The sequence below is a fragment of the Pomacea canaliculata genome, linkage group LG1 (assembly GCF_003073045.1).
Source record: "Pomacea canaliculata isolate SZHN2017 linkage group LG1, ASM307304v1, whole genome shotgun sequence".
NCBI lineage: Eukaryota > Metazoa > Mollusca > Gastropoda > Architaenioglossa > Ampullariidae > Pomacea > Pomacea canaliculata.
Genome location: NC_037590.1, coordinates 7,314,531 through 7,331,734, shown reverse-complemented (window position 1 = coordinate 7,331,734; position 17,204 = coordinate 7,314,531). Strand labels below are relative to the sequence as shown.

Sequence of the window (17,204 nt, the reverse complement as noted above, 5' to 3'; positions counted from 1 at the left end):
AAGAAACATTATATTTCCAGTTTTCCCCTCTCCCCTCTCTACATAAAAAGTAGAACCTAAAATACTTACTTTTTACCTGGCTGACCGTGCAAAATAATAAGCTAAACAACATTTCATAGTTAGCTTTATTACCACTGAAAGCGAGCAACAGGAGAAAATTCTGCCGAAATCATCTTGTCGCCGAGACGTTGTACCAAGCAACATCCTGCACTCCAAAGTTAGCGAATGTTTGGAATGCAAATATGGTCGAATGTGCTTTCAGCTCCATAAAAATGTTGTATGATCGTGCCAGATATACAATAATCAGCTAGTTTGTTTTTTTTCAAATCGTTAATTACAATTAACACATACCACTTCTTTTACAGACCATTTGAAAGCTGAAAAAGATTTGGCCATGGACAGCTTCAGAAGCAGAGTGTGGATTAACCTGTTGAAGAGCTGGGTTGGCAATGTAGCATCAGTTGTTCTTTGGCAATAACATCAACATGGTCGACACAATGATACCTAGATTACCAGGCGCCAGTCCCAACGTCCAAATCCATATTGACTCGTGGACAGACACAACAGCATTGCTTCTCTCCACAAAGGTCTTCCAATGCACCTGGGAGAAACAACTGTTGTCAACTTCGTGCAGTAAGATGCATTGGATTTGATTAACATGTATTATGAGTAACATTTCATGATTTATTCTCTCATACTATTGAGCAGTATGCACAATCAACGAAGCAGAATTATTTAAATTTATTGACACTAACCACCATGAAATTAAGCCCTCACCTGGAGAATCTGTGGAGATTATATTACGAACCAAGAACAAAATCATTGTCATTGCAAAACGTCTAAATAACCAGCCAAAAAATTTTGGTATGTACTGAAGAAAAGAATGCAAACACTCATTTGTCACAAGTAAACTGCAGTGGTGCAAACAAGAGGTTAACTTGCTGAGGACTGTGTAAATCTACCGACTGTTGCCTTGTGTGCTTTCACCAAACATTGCAGGATAACTAGTCACACTTAGGACTTACTGTATCAAAAGCCTGTGTGGATGTTCTGTGGCATTGCTAGTGAAAGGTGAATCCCTGCTCTTTCCTTGCAATGCACTTCAGAATCAGGAAGGCAGGGACAATTTTCCAGCCCAAGACCAGAGGCACACTAAACCAGTGACCTGCTCAGTGTTGAGTGAAACTATGGAGATGGCCACATGATAGTCTTATTTTTGTTTTTAAATTATCTCAGCTTGAGGTCATCTTGATAACTTCGTCATGTGACTCAGGTGTTTAGAGACAAAATTAAACACACTTTCATAGGCGCTTATCTTTTAATATTTTTGCATGGTGTGGAAGTGGTTGGCTCTGATGAAACTAATTTTAAAAAAAGTTTAGTAGAAATGAAAGTTCGTCATGAACACTGACTAGGTCTTCTTTCAGAAATTTCACAACTGAATGACAGCAAACTAGTTTATCAAATCATGAAAAAGATAACTCATTTGTACTACTGTGCTCATTGCGTAAGGGTGTCTACTATGATTCCTTTCCTTAGACTGTCGATACATGTCTGTGCTGTTTATGTAATTTTTAGGAGAATGGTAGTGGTGCATAGAACATTTTTCAGTTAGTAAAAGTAGGTTTTATAAACCCTGTGAGTCAAGACTTTTTGATGGGGAACAGTGCTGTGTAAGTTCTCTGGTGATAATTATTATTAATTATAAGTTTTTCCTGGTCTGTGAATGTCTTTAATTAAAATGTGGCCATCATGTTGCTTTTCTGAATTCTTTAATGAGAAGAAAATAAGTACTTTCTTCAAGAATAGGTGTATTTATCCTGACAGGTGATTTATTTAGACAGTCACACAACCCCTAGCCCTGTCTAGGGTCACACTCTGAGGGCAGTACCAATTGTTTTCAGGGATCCACCACCATGGTTAGTGATAACTGAAGCACAACATCTCTAGGGGTTATCAGTCTAGTCACTCTAGTGGTTGGTCCCCTTTCTGCTTGTTTAAATGTCAGGAGGCCCCTTATCATCATTGTCTCTCTGGTGGGCCCACCTTTTATATTGGTCTTGTACAGGACAGTGATGTAGTTTCTTGGAAATTTCTTTGAGCAGCCGGGGTCTTAAGAACTCTGATCCACTGGGAATGGACTTCAAAGACTGGCTTCATCTCTTAACGATTCTTCACTCACCTGATTAATTGTCCAACTTGAGCAACTGAAACTTTTTAATGATAGGGAGATAGTGCTTAGTGGTGGATAAGCAGTGATGGTCGACAGGAACTTCAGGTCTGAGCACAAGATATAGCACAGAGGGAAGAACACTTGTAATTGTTCAGATCATCTCGTGATGACCTGTTGAGTGAACACTTGACAGATCACCAGAACGTCTAGCCAATACTTTGTTGTGTGAAGTCTTCCTTCCTGAAAAGCTGGCACACTGAACTTTGTGATGTGATTGGCCGGAGAACCTCGTCAGGACCGCGCTAGTGGTGGTGGTTTGAGGGGGGAGGATGGGGAGAACAGGTAGGACGGGCGTGGGCGGCTGCAGGTTGACTCAGCCGCGTGCATTGTGCTCGAGGAACCCAAGTCGCCATCGAGATTTGCAGGCCGACAAGCGTGTCCCGCACCTCCACCTGACCCTATAGCATCCTTGACCCCTGACAGAGAGAGGTCGCGGCGCGTGCTCCGCGTCAAGCCGAAGGTCTGAAAGAGGTCGCCGGGGTAACAGGTGAATTTGGGATGGAGGGTTGGGGTGTGGGGTGGTGAGAGGTGGGTTGTTGTCGTGTGAACCAAGCCGACCAGGTTGACTGTTGTTGGTCTCGGTGAAAAATGAGTTCGAAGGTTTTGGCCCACCTCTACCTCCACCCCAACTCCCACCCGGTACAGTGCTGATGGCCGTGGGCTGTCTTCCTCTCATATGCTAAAAAGACTCCGTCGCTTCAGATTTTGTTTGAATCTGAATGGTTAACTATTTTAAAATGTTAAACTGGGTTAGAGTTTTTCAAGAGGGTTTGGGGGTTTATAGAATCGATATCCTTAGGTTTATTTCTGATTTAAATGGATGTTTTATTTTCGGGTACAAAAGCCCCGCGGCGCTTGAACAGTAGAGACCGTTCTCTAGCTAGATCGCATTTCCGTCTTATTATCAGTCAAGGGGTGCTTCAGAAGCATGAAAAAGCTGTTGTGCACTTTTTTCAACCGTCACATACCCCACCTGTGGAGATCTGTAGGTTGCTTTTGCTAGTTTCCCACCCGGTTGACAGCCTTTTGACCCTCTCACCTGTGGCGTCCCGCTAGAAGTTTGGTGGTGGTGGTGTGTAGGGGTATGTTTAGGCGATGACCCCGGGGAACCTCAAGGGAGCGGCGCCTGAATATTAAAAAAAAATTAAGATGCTCATTAGACAACATTGTACGCGTTGGTATCAGATTATTTTCCAATTTACATATTTATAAAAGTTAAAACCCGTGTAAAAGGGTCTAGTTCACCCCTAGGGTCATAGTTAAGAAGCGAGGGTAAGTCATTGCCCTGGTCTAACACTTGGAACTCATGGACAAGCCTCTTGTTTCCGAAGCTATGAAGCAGTGTGCAGACTCTGCAGATGTTGTTTTGCCCCTGAAGTCCTAGTTCCCATTTCAGGTGTGGGAAGAATGCCCTGGGATAAAGAACCGTGAAGTGGTGTCTCCGGGTTCTGGACATTGCATTGTCACCACGAAAATGAGATGCTTTTTCTAGAGTTTTCCAATATGCCCCTAGGGAAACGATTTCCTCCCGCTTCATAAGCACGGCCTCTACTAAGATGCTTTATCCCCCGGAACAATTAAGGTCTTTGCCCGGTTTATCTTTATGCCAGCATATTTTTAATTAACAGCAGTTGTTGGTGTCCTTTAATTCTCTCATTGATTTGTCTTTTACAAAATGAAGATGGATCAAGGACTAGGCCGCATTTCGCTCTTCTTGGCCTGGTCGCCCTAATTCTTGGCTATTTTACTGCCTCTTAGGTAGCGTTAAATTATATTGTTTTCTCGTTTTTATTAAAAGGGTTGCTATTTAAAGATTAGAGGAAAATATCTGTTTATTTAAATTTAAGAAACACCATGCGGCTGTCTCAGCTTCTACAGTTTAGACGTAGTTGGAAGGAGGAGATGAAGCCGAGAATGGAAATGTTACAGTGCCACCCTAGACATTACCTGGAATATAGTGAACTGTGCATTTTCGTTCTTTTCCTTTTTTCTTTTTGGCCTCGATCGTGTACACCTGAGATGAAGGCGTAAATTTGTTGCACAGCATAAAGTAACAATGGCGAGATGGTGCGCCGAGTGGCGTGTCCTACATGTGCGACCCTGTTGTTGCCAGGTAAGAGGACCTTGATCTTCCATTTCCTGCGTCGGTTGTGAGCGTTGGGTGGACTGATCCCGTTACAGTGACGCCGCAGCACGCACCCGTGTAGAGTACCCGGTGAATTTCAGCGAGAATTGTTGTGGCTAATACTGAATTTTCGCACTATGCTAAACAGACATTTTCTGGTTGGTATATTATTTTTTGTTGTTGTTATTTTGATATTCTGCATCTCGTTGAAGTGTTTTGTCTGCATGATGGTGTGTACAATACACAGTGTAATGCTACCCTGCACTGTTCGATCGCTCGCTTTTTTCCTTTAAAGAATGCATGCACGTCCTTCGTCAAAGTGTTGGTTGAAATACGATTAAATGTGGTAGCACAGGTACTTAGCGCCCACCCGTCAGTTGTGTACTATGGAACAGTTCTGTAGCCTTGTGTATACCTTAGAAAAAAATTGAGTTGTCACTAAATTAGACCTTGCATATTCGTGAGTAAAATGTTTTAAAGACTTGGGGGAGGGGAGAATTGGGTACAAGATATAACAAATGTCCTGACAATAAATATGCAATTAAAGTTGACCAGAGGGTGATTCATGTGAATATAGGAGATAGATGAGAATCTGACTCTTTGTGCGTGTATGTGGGTGGGAGGAACAGAAATAGAAGGGTAGGTGCTATCAGGACATACACCATCCGGTACTTTGGATGGTCAAGACCAGGCATAGCGTCTGTAGCCAATGTTCGACTGAAATGAATTTAATGGAGCTCCGAGTTCGATTAGTACTTGACTGCCCGTGTCTCTGATTCGGTGAATTGGGAGGAGGAGATGTAATGACCGCAGACTAATGGAGAACGCTTGTGCTTCATGCTCGACTGGCTCCAACAGTCATTCAGTGCAGACAGGGAAGTAGTCACGTGATTGCTCTCTCCCTCCTCCCAAATAATAACCAATCTACCGAAAACGACCAAATTCTACCAAATCGTCTGCTACTTCAAAAGCAGCCTTGGGTTTATTGACCTCAAAGGTCGAAAGTCCCATTTATCAATGATGTGCCCTCCAGGCTGCAGTAAGAAAATGTTTGTAGTTTCTGCTCACCTGATTTAAATGAGATAAACTCGTGTTAGTCTATGTTTCATCTGACGTGAGTGTGCGTCATGCGTTTATGGCGCGCGTCATATTCTCCTCCCTTAATGCGCGAGGGCTTAAGAAACAGTATGATCCATTAATCTACAGCAATGATGCCTCGCAAAATGCAAAGTTGGAGATGAAAGAACTACGCAGATACTTTAAACAGCCCGGGGCTAAAGTGTGGGGAGGAGGAGGAGGGAAGAGAGGCTAATCGAAAGAAGGACATGTTGACATAAACACGTCAGTCCACACGATGGTGGCGAGGTCTGAAGTGAGACATCATTACACGTGGCTACACTGCCAGACCCCGGGCCGGGACATTGTGTCTGATCACTGTTACACTAACATGCCGAGCGCTGGAGACAGGTCGATGTATTTGATCGAGCGCTGTAGTGTTAGCTTTAATAATAACAGTCTTCTTTCACAGTGTTCTCAATCGGCTTTTCTTCTTTTCCTCCCACCGCTTTGCATTGACCTGTGTCGAAGCAGAGCACCGCACTTTAAGCATCCAGGTTTTTTTTTTCTTCTTGTTGTTCTTGTGTGAGCAGTTCTCAGTCGCTCCAGGCAAGGTACATATAATCTCGGGTAAAGCACTAATGAACGATTTTAAAAGCTGGGTAACTCTCCCCGTCTGCTTTTAAACAGCACTGCGCAGAGCTGCAAACAAAGCATTAAATGTTATTTTATAAATGAGCTTATTGTTCTGCTGCCGACATGAACCTGGCAGGTGTTCAAAGTCCTGGCTATCGAGCGCCCCCTACGCAGGTGAGCAGTCAGGTATTAGTGACAAAAGACATTGCTGTGAATGTCACACAGCAAGAGTACATACAGATGCTTCATTTCTATTTCCCCACTCCCCGAATCCTTTGCAAGAACATATTTAGTGCTCGCTCTGTCACTAAACTTTCCATGAACTATATTTGTTTAACTATGACACACGTGGGAAGTATACCTAGGGTCGGGTGAGTCAGATTCACCTCAAGGCAGAACCACCCTGCGTTTAATTTTTCAAACGCTAAGCAGGATGCTTATTGATAACAACTCGCTTCTGACGGAAAATCGAAGTGGAAATCGACAGCCTGGCCGTGTGTGGAGGACTAGAGTGGCAGGAAGAATAAAGATATCGGGTGGCCCACGTGACAGCAGCAGCAGCTGTCGCCAAACACATGGTGTAGCAGCAGCTCGCGATGTTGCTGAAGCGAAAGAGATGTGTTGTGTGAAAACCTGATGTCAGGCTGGGACATCCTCGGCAATCCACACTTAATTAATGCCTACCGGCCATGAAGACAGAAGTTTTGAAATGAAATGTTTGAAATGTGGGCTTGGAGATAGGAGAATATTGCTATACTGTTTTTATTATCTTTGTTTGTAACATTGAGAGAACGGCACTCAATAAAAAAAAAAATCTTTATTATTTTTAACGATGGGTGTATAAAATTACAGGAAGTAAGATAAATTTCGGGTGGTCACTAAAAATATTGTCTAGGAATAACCAACTTCTGCCGGATTGCATGCGTGCGTGCTTGTGAGAGACTTCTTCCTGTTGTAATTATTTTTATAACATGATAATGTGTTGGTAAAATATTAATAAAAATTGCTTCCTTTTTAAACACGGGTATGTAAGGGAAGATATTACTACAGAACCGCCGGGTCAGGAACACAAATAAGAGCGTGAAGAATTCTTGTGTTGCAAAGAAGAGTCGACGATAACCAGATGTTTATCAGGTTACAGACAGGCCCACCCTCGGCACAGTCTTCATCTTCCTTGTTGTGTATTGATTCACGATGAAGAGCATGAAGTAAAGCGAAGAGAGCGAAAACATGAATGTCTGGGATTTGTGGGAGGTTTCCAGTAAATGCATTGCAATATCATTCTGCGACCTTTTTTTTTCTTCTTCTTTTTCTTTTTCTAACAATTTTGATAAAGGCAAAAGTCCTAGTTGTTTATTGCCTTGATGCCACAACAGACGGGTGGCATGGCTGTAGCGAGTACTTCACAGTAATTTCAAGCAGTCGAGAATAGAAATTGTCTGGACAAAGACTTAAGGACCACAAACAAAAGCTTGCACAAGTTCACAAACCATGTCTTGTGTCTGTTGGCTTCAATATTTTCAAACATGACAAATGTAAAAATATTTCGACTTTCTTGCCGCCTGTGTTATTTCTCTTACAAAAACATCGCAAAACAAAAGATACTTCTTATGTAAAAAGGTAAAGCGGTCACGCATGCACTATCACGTGATGGAGGTCTTCAGGTGAATTAATGAACCCTATCGGAGAAGAATAGGTGATGAAGCTGGGCGAAAAAAAAAATAGTGCCTGTTGGAAAGGGAGCAAACTAATTGACACCTGCCCCCCACCTTCCATCCTTTTTCCTCCAGCTCCCTCCCCCCCCTCTTTTTCTTTTTTTTTTTTTGACTGGCTGACGGCGAGGTCTGCTCGAGGCCACCGGCAACAGCTGGCAAGCACCACCATCCCAGTGGGCTCCCGGCCAAAGCTACAGCAAACTGAGGGATGGAGGGAGCAGTGGAGCGGGGTGGTGAACAGTTGTCACTCTCCTGCATCATGCGTTGCCTCATCTCCCTCTCCACCAGCCTCAATATGGCGGTTACAGATATGGCTACAATATTTGTACAGATATCTTATTCAAGTCAACATGCAAGAGACAATTTCCAGTACTTACACGAGGGCTGTGCTTATTAGTCGTGAGAATTTTACTGTCGAGTCACTGATCTGTACTGCTCCTGTTTAAAGACACTCAGTTGACACCTAGTTATTTTTCTAACATATACAGCTTTACTTATAGATTACTAAGAACTTTTATTGAACATTCCAACTGACACAAAAAATTCTGTTTTCTGTAATATCTCACAGAAAACAGATTTTAAAAAATTGACTGGCATGAGTTCCTTTGTTTGACAACATCAGCCACCACTCTGGAACGCTGAGAAAAATATTTATTAGTTTGTGTGGGTTTAAAATGTTTTGCTGTTTGTTAATCTGAACTACTATTCATATGTTGCAGGTTCTGTGGCACCTGGATGTGTTTCGACGGAGTTACCGGCGCATGCTGGGCCATACCTGCATGGGCAATTCGTGCATTTTCTGTGCACTCAAGGTAACAATCAATTACTCTCGGTGTTTATTTTCCACCCGAGTCGTATTTTGCTGCCGAGCTCCAAGCCAGTACCCGGCAGTCCGAGATATAAATCACAGGCAACTGCTCCTGGCGGCCAACTTTGTGTTGGTGGGGTAGATCCTAGCTGACAAGCATAGTGTGCAGTAAATAGTAAACTAATCAGTGGTAGTCATCACAGCGGAGTAAATACTGATTGCTGTCGCGCGCTTGTGGTCTATGGACAGGTAGACAGGATTGTTGAGTAACAGAATTTCTCAATACGATTTGTAATCTCTAGAATCTGGTCAGGGGTCAGTAAAGGGTGATTAGGGTGGATTGATGGCCTTTCTTGACCTGAGCAGGCGGTGAAAGAATATTGTGCATTGTTCTGTGGCGCTATACTCAGCTGGAAGACTACTTGGATAGAACATTCCAGAATGGTTTTCTTGAAGGATAATCTTTAGTTTCGGTTGCAAGGTCTACTTCACAACTCATTCCCCCTCCCCCCTCCAGAATTTGTGTAGTGCTGTTATGGTTACGTTAATGCACATCATATAGGTCCAGATACCCACGGTCCGATTGCGCAACGGTTAGCGCCTCTCACCCCTACAGTGAGGATTTTGTCACAGGTTCAGAGCTTGGCTCGGGCATGATGTTTTTTTCTGTGCGTGGCGGCACCTGTTTACCGAGACACTTAACTGCTGGCTCAGACACACTTCCTGACAGTGTTATCAACATATACACATGGCTGTAAGACAGCTCGGAGTCGAGTTATAACAGGCAAAGGTCATGACACGTGACCGCCTATTAGCAATAGTCCTGGAGCTTAATGACCAATCAGGCGCTGTTTGGCTTCAGGAAAATCAAGTTGTCTTCGTGCAGTGCTCCATCTTCCTTAACTTTTGTGACCGTTTTAATGCTGGGTGTGCTGGACCGACGACAGGCGACACCTTGTTAACCCGCCAGAGGGGAAGGAATTGATCCTTGTTGCTGCAACATGAAGACAAAGGAGGAGAATCAAATCGTGAGACCCGGACTAAAGTTTCCCTGAAATTCGCACTAACCAGGTGGGCTGCAGAGTGATTTCAGCTGGACACGTGCCTACTTTGTAGGTGTCAACTGAAGTCCCGGTGCTTTTTGGTTCAAATCCGAATACACTGATACAATGGGAAGCAGAGGGTTTAAATGTGGTCTCTTAGAACTTCCCCTATGTTCAGCGGCTCAGCCGACAACAGGTCAATGAGCCAACAAGGAGAACGATTTGTCATAGCTCTTCTCCTTTGACAGTTGTGTAATAGCAGGAGTACAGTTAGGAGTAATGGGAGTGCAGAAAAAAAAACTCTGATCAAAAGCAGGAAGCAGGCAAAGGGGAGGGTGGGGGAGATCCCCCGCCTCCACTCTCTCCCCCTCTCCCGTGTGCAGTCCGAGGCTTGAGTGGGTGCCAAGTAAGATGGATCCTCTGTGACATGGCGGTTTGTTACCTCAGGTCACCGTGACAAAGAGGGCCGTTGGTTGTCGATGTGGACAAAAAAAAAAACCCCAAGTTTTTGAGAACCAGCCAGATCGCCTGTAGGCACGGTGTCACTGCGAGAACACATACAGCAATCCTGTTCCTTTGTTACTAAATATATATATACCATATGCAAGAACACACGCGTGTATGCGCCCACGCGCCCTAACTGGAATAAGATCACTTGGTACCTTTCATGAAAGGAGTTCTGTAAACCCGTTTAATAACACTGTTGTACAAGAATTCTTTTCAAGAGGAAAGTAAACGAGTACACTTGGAAAAACATTGTCCGAATATTCACACACACAAACACACAATCGGCATATCTCATAGTTTTACCGTTATCATCATCATCAAGTTTTGCATTTATCTTGCCAGTCATGGTGCATACAAGTTACAGGTGTGTCGTCCTGTGCAGGTGATCTTCACGCAGTTCCAGTACAGTGACAAGGCCGCACTACATCCTGACGCACTGCGCAAGGCGCTGGCAGAGACCTTCGCCAATCAGCATCGCTTCCAGTTGGGCCACATGGACGATGCTGCTGAATGTTTCGTAAGTTGTCGTCTGCGTCCCCACCCTCCCCATCTCCCCCTTCCCCCTCGCTTGACGTACGTAACCACTGGCAACGCCGTCGCCAACCTTTCATCTCGGGGCGGCTGGGGCGTTGGGGGCGGAGGGTCGCCAGTGCGCGTGCTGGTTGGCCGAGGCCGCACTACTTTCGGGAGTAGCACGAGATCGTCTGCTGCTGGCGACATGTTTACACACTCGGGCCCGTGCTGCAGGTCGATATGTGTGCGTTTATTCCTCGCGGTATAATCGGTTATTTACCAGAAAGAATGAATGTAATGTTGGGTACATTTTATTGCAGGGTGGGAATTGAGAAGATGGTGGGTGCGGAAAGTTTGTGATAGTGACAGTCGAGTGACCGCCATGACAGACACGCGCCGAAATCACTAAAAAAAAAAAAAAATCCCTTGTCCCATAGTAAGGTGGAATAAGGAAGATGCGGTTAATTTACATTCGATCCGAGCTGCCCGATTTTTTTTCCTTGTATAAGAAACCCCGATTGTAATTAATATGCACCTTAATAAACACTTACAGTAAGGTCATTTGGGTGACTAATTAAGTTCATATTTACAGCAGTCAGGTATGTAAATAAACTAACGAAGCACGCACACATTATCAAACGCAGGTGTGAAAGAGGAACTTCGGTGTCAAAAGTTTATTTAATCTTCCGAGAGACGGAAGACAGTATAAATTTGAGGTGGGAAAAAAATCGTTTTAGGCTTTATATTAATAGCGTTCTTATCTATGTAAGAGCAAATGTCTCTACGACAGTTTACAGAACAAAGTGCAGTATATTTATAAACATATAAACAATATGAATGGCAGCGTGTTTGGTGGAAAATGTAATTAGGAAACTGTTGGCAGGGGACGGACACCGCTGTGGTCTTATGTGTTAGGGAAGCAGGTACATGTACACGGTGACAGTTCGGGTGGTTTGTGACACAACTGTCACTTACCTGGCTGCTGTGACCCACCTGATGCCTGCGTGTGTTATATGATCAGGGTCATGGCAGGTGGCATGCCAACATATGATGTTGGTGGCATTAACTGACATTTCGACTGCTGCTTCTCCAGGGGGTGTGTAAATAAAGTGAAGTGCGTTTGCCCTATAGCAGTGGAGGATAAATGTCACAGCTCAGACCTCACGACAGTCGGGAGGGGAGGAGAAGGGTGTGATGAAACTTCTAGGCTGTAAATGTTTTCTTTAAAAGTCATCCTTTCAAAATACGATTATTAATAACTCATGCATTTTATGGTCCCAGCTGAAACCTGTGATAAAATGGGGGGAGTGGAGGGGGATGGAGAAGAGTGCACGCATGCGTGTGAAAGAGTGCGATAAAGCTGTGTGCGTGGATACATGTGTATACGTGTTTGTGTGTGTGAAAGGGAATAGGAAATGTTAAATAAGTCAATTCTTTTTGGCGGACAGGAGAACATCCTACGTCGAATCCACTTCCACATCGCCAGCAGCTACAGCGAGGACGCCTGCACCGCTCCCCACTGCCTCCCGCACCAGAAGTTCGCCATGAACGTTCATGAAAAGGTACACAAGGGTTCGACTGAGATAATTTATCAGTTGTTTATTAGTGGTCAGATCATCTACTAACGCTTATTTCTCTTTTGCAACAAAACAGTTGCTGCCCGTTATTCCCCCATCCCCCCCCCCTCAAAAAAAAACAACAAAACAACAACCAGCGACACTATGGAAGAATATAGTTTGATTATAACCAGTCACTCCCACACTTAACCCCTCATTTATCATCGTTCCCTCCTGACCCCCTCCTTTTGATTTCTTCGTTTTCCTAGCTTTTCTTTTGTGTTCGTTTTTTTAACGTCTGGGGTTGGTAGGGAGGGGATTGCATCACTAAATGGCTCTTGCTAAACCATCCGTCAAGTTGTCCAGCCATTACTGCAGCCGGAAGCCAGCCGTTACTCCTTCAGAAAGCAGCGCTCAACAGCCCAGGACCGACTGGGACAGTTTTGTTGTCGTCTTGGCAACAGCCGGCTGGCTGTGTGCCGGTGGATGTAGAAGCCGGTCAAATATCACCGGGCAAGCTGAATATAGTTTTCCCTTGTGGTGACGGTGGGATGGCTGTTGTTTTGCGCTAATAGAGAGGTTTTGCAGTCTCACTTACCTTATTGTATCAAGGAGGTTTTTTTCCTCATTATTCTTCCAAGATCACTGCAAAGGAATAAACATTTACCTGTTTGCACTTATTATGTCCAGGATCTCTTTCAGCTTTTCTGCCTTCCTCTTCTTCCTCCACTCTATTCATTTCCCATGCCCCTTTCTCTCTCACCATCACATATAATATAATACTTCAGTAGCTGTACTTCAAATATCTGGCACAAAAGAGTACAACATTGGAAGAGTAAAATGTGTTGTCAACAGTCTGAAAAATGCTTTACATGGAAGGCAGACATAAAACATTTATAATGTACTCGTGTATCCTTTTCTTTAGAGTCTGTTATGAATGGCAGATATGTTCGTGTACATACATTGTAAGAACTAGTTATAAGGAACTGTCTGATTTGAAATGTTGATGGGGTGACATTGTGAGAATTTTTGTGTACTTTAATACAGGTGGTGTGCCCATGTGGAGCCAGCTCTAGTCCACTCAAGTTCAGTGAGATGGTTCACTATGTGTCTGCTTCAGCTCTCGTGTGAGTTTTTTGAGGAAATTAATGTTTATCAATGTGACTTACAGCATACTTTTGATTGAACAGTTGCCGACTGAGCATGCAAACACATTGAATAAATGACGGCACATTGTTGTCACCAGACAACGGGCTTACTGTCGTCTGAATACTGAGACTTTTCCAATGTGACTTCTGGAGTTTTATGACTTCTTTGGGCATTTACTAAGTGATGACTGCTTTTGTTGGTAATTTGTTTTATGTGATTTTTGAAAAAAACCTTATATTTTTATGGTTTGGTCTTTCCAGTGCACAAACACGGATGATGCAGGAGTCCGGTGATATGCTTCATCCTGACCGGTTTGGACTGCTCCTTCGCAAAGCTGCGTCGATGGGGGATGTTCGTGACTGCCCAGTAAGAATAAACAGAACTGATGACAAAATCAGATAGAATTATTAAATCACATCCATGGCCTAATTTATAATGCATATTTTGCTTTAAAAAACTGAAACAGGACATTTATTTAAATTGAAATGCGGCTTCAAGTGTTTTTTTAACTCAAGATATAGGGAATGCGCTTAATGATTTATTGAGCAATGATTAAAAATGAAACTGTTCTGTGACCAGGCCATGTGTGGACGACAGATTCAGAAGCAGAGGACTCTTCTCAATGTTCCCGATGTTGGTAAGTTATACTTAACTAAACTATTTTTGTTGTTGTAAATGATTGCCAAACATAAATTGTGTGAATTTTTACAACCTGATGCTTGAAGTCAATTTGGTTAATTATGAAAAAAAGATCGCAGCAGAGGACAGTTTAAAGTAGACATACCCATTATTTTTGTTTCCAGTGAGCGTGGGACTTGTGTGGGATTCTGATCGCCCTTCCACTGAAATGACAACAGAAGTTGCAAGCTGTTTGGGCACAATTATCCACTTACAAGATGTGAGATTTGTTTTGCCATCTCACATCGTTCTATACTTCATTAGTTCGTTACCTATTCTTTATACATGAAAAGTTAAAGTTGTTGAAGTTATTGCACTTGTAACGCTTTGTGTGGATTTGTGAAAAGCTGAAAAGTTCCTGATTTATGCCAATATACCTTATAGTTTGTCTCATAGTTTAACTCCTAAATTGTAGGAAGAATTTATCCCCCTTTTCCAGATGTTCCATTGTGTGATGCCTGACATCAGGTGTCTCCCACGATTGCAACTTGTGGCAGTAGTTTGTTACTATGGAAAACACTACTCCACTTTTGTTTTCCACTCCAAATTGCGCACATGGGTGTATTTTGATGATGCCACTGTTCGAGAGGTAAGAAAACTGATTTTAGGTGATAATGCCATTTATTTTTTGTTTCTAACCTTTTCCAGTAATTTTCTTTTTTAATTGACATTGCAGCTTATGTTGAAAGATTTGTGGTTGCTGTATTTTTTAAAAATTGTCATAGAAAAACTTAGAGAAACAAAAGCATTGTCTTTTTTTCTGTTTTGTTTACTGCTTCTCTCTTTGCACATATTCTAATTTCATTTATTTTTCTACATCTGGCACTTGATTAGCTTAAAAGCTAAGAGTTTGTATAACCCCAGATCAGTCATTTGATTAACATTACATGATTATGGATCATACAGAAACTTGACTTATTCCCTTATTTGAAACATCAGATCGGCCCACAATGGGAAAATGTTGTGGAGAAATGCAGTAAAGGGCGCTTCCAGCCACTTCTCCTTCTCTATGCTAACCCTGGTGCCAGTCCTGTCCCTGTGGACACAGCGCCTCATAAGCGAGTTATGGCCCCTGGTTATGCTCCAGTTCCAGGTACTTTTAACATTCTTGATACTGAGACTTAAAACATCAAATGTTAAAAATTGATCTTGGCTTACTCTCAAGCCGAAAAACACAACAGGCAAGAGTAATAAAATGCTTATTCTTAAAGGTTTTTTGTTATCATTTATCTAGATCTTGATTATGAAGAGACATCAAATAAAACTTTAAAAAGAAATTAAAGCAATAATTTGTGTTAAGTGAAATTAATTGCTTAGATATCTGTTGGTTGAAACTTTGATATCATGTTTTATTCCACCATAATGAATAGTTGGTTGTCTCTTACAGCTATGACTTCCAATGAGATTGACTGTGGGTTGAATCGCACACATGAGAGCATCAAAAGCATCCAGCTAAACCCACATCGTTCAGTCACCTCAAACATGGATCCACAGGCACCTGCGGATGTCACCTCAAATAACCATTTTGTCACTTCTGATGGGTCTTCATCGACAGATTCAGGCCGAGACTCTCCAGGGAGGCTGAGTCGTGAGCATGCTCGCCAGCCCAGCTTTTTGATAGCTGTGACGGGAAAAAATGAGAAAAATCGCCTTCTTCATGGAGGAGCATCATCTCCTCTTCCTCCCTCTGGAATTATAGGAAACTGTCCCGGAAGGGAGCTGCCAGGTGGAATTACCAAAACTGTCTCTGACAGTCGGCCTTCTAACGATGACTGTGCTTCATACACACTTTCAGGAGGAGACCAGTATCGTCGACCCTATATGAATGGCTTAGACACATCACAACTGCCAATGCCCCCAAACATGTCAAGGCACAATCCTGATGTTCAGCACAGAGAGAACTTCAAACGGAATGGGGCTGGTCCCAAGGAAAAGGGTGGGGTAGATATCATTCGATACCAAGTAGATCCCAGCAGAACTTTGAACAATCACACCCCAGATTTCACCCTGCATCAGTCTCAAGCTGACTTTCACCCAATACAAAGGGCTGAAAATGACCATGGGAATCCTAAAGCTCCTGTAGTGTTCAATGTTCGACAACAGTCTAATTATGCTGGACATTTAGACAAGACTGTTGCAAGCACAGGTGAACTTACCAGCAATGGACAGCATGTGGTTCTTAAACCCAAGCCAACAGGTCATGGTCACTGTGATGCTGTTGATGGTCATGGTCACTCACCAGTGCAGTCAGGTTTAGCCACTTTACCACGGAATAAAGGCCAGAATGGTGTGGTCGATGTCCCTTCTCATCAGAGACAAAGTTCAGGTCATCAAGAGGTTGCACAGATCACTCGCCAGACCTCCATGGGCAACCTGACTTTAGTTGGGAATGAACGGTCTATTCCTCCTGGTACCCCACCTCCAGAATACCAGAAGCTTGATCCCCATCATCAGTACCACTCTCGTCAGACTTCTGTCTCTTCTCAGGGCAGCATGATAAAGTCATCAGCATCCATGGGCCACATAGAGCAGAGCATCTCCAGCCTAATGGTGACCGAAGACAAGCCAAAGAAAAAGGCTAAAAAAGATCCTAAAGAGAAGAAATCAGGTGAAAAAGATGCATCGAAAAAATCAGATAGGAAGAAGCCTTCCTCAAAATTGGATTCTACATCCAAGAGAAGAGGGAGTGATAGTGATGTGATTGAGGAGGATATGAGCAGCTACATTGACAGACAGAAAGTGGAATCTGTCTTGAAGCAACAAGGACTCAAGCATCAAGGGGTGCATCGCACAAACTCCTCTTGCAGCAATAACAGCTCTAGCAGTCTTGAGTCTGACAGCTTAATGGGGAGACTTCTTGCCACAAAGGCTGCTGAAAGCTCTTTTGACAGTATTTCTCTCGGATCGCACAAGGATTCTGGATATGGCAGCAGTGATCGCAACAGCTCCAGTTCGACAGGCAGTGGAACCATTGATCCTTATGCTCAGTATTTCATCAGCAAAAGCATGGTCATTCCCCGTTCAGTAAATACACAGGTGAGCTTAGTACTTCATTTATTCAATTATTTTCTTTGTTGGCTTGAACTTGTGCCTCCATAAAAGCTCTGGTTGATTTGCTTAACTTTTCAAGGAAGAAGAATTTTTTTCATTGCTTTATTTTGAAACATTAATTAAATGTTAAACAT

General features: G+C 43.1%; 1 protein-coding gene across 6 annotated transcripts in view; it reads left to right on the top strand.

Moving 5' to 3' along the window:
* Positions 1 to 17,204, top strand: part of LOC112557623 — a 31,748-nt gene that overhangs the window by 3,865 nt on the left and 10,679 nt on the right. For 5 of the 6 annotated variants that reach the window (XM_025227799.1, XM_025227645.1, XM_025227960.1 and 2 more), the window contains exons 2-11: positions 8,485 to 8,577; positions 10,506 to 10,640; positions 12,085 to 12,198; positions 13,240 to 13,319; positions 13,602 to 13,707; positions 13,921 to 13,978; positions 14,145 to 14,239; positions 14,459 to 14,608; positions 14,959 to 15,112; positions 15,407 to 17,055. In XM_025227799.1, the coding sequence (XP_025083584.1) occupies positions 8,485 to 8,577; positions 10,506 to 10,640; positions 12,085 to 12,198; positions 13,240 to 13,319; positions 13,602 to 13,707; positions 13,921 to 13,978; positions 14,145 to 14,239; positions 14,459 to 14,608; positions 14,959 to 15,112; positions 15,407 to 17,055 (2,634 nt within the window). Of the gene's footprint in view, positions 1 to 4,390; positions 4,517 to 8,484; positions 8,578 to 10,505; positions 10,641 to 12,084; positions 12,199 to 13,239; positions 13,320 to 13,601; positions 13,708 to 13,920; positions 13,979 to 14,144; positions 14,240 to 14,458; positions 14,609 to 14,958; positions 15,113 to 15,406; positions 17,056 to 17,204 lie in introns of those variants that run through there. The other variant, XM_025227719.1, reaches the window with a different exon arrangement.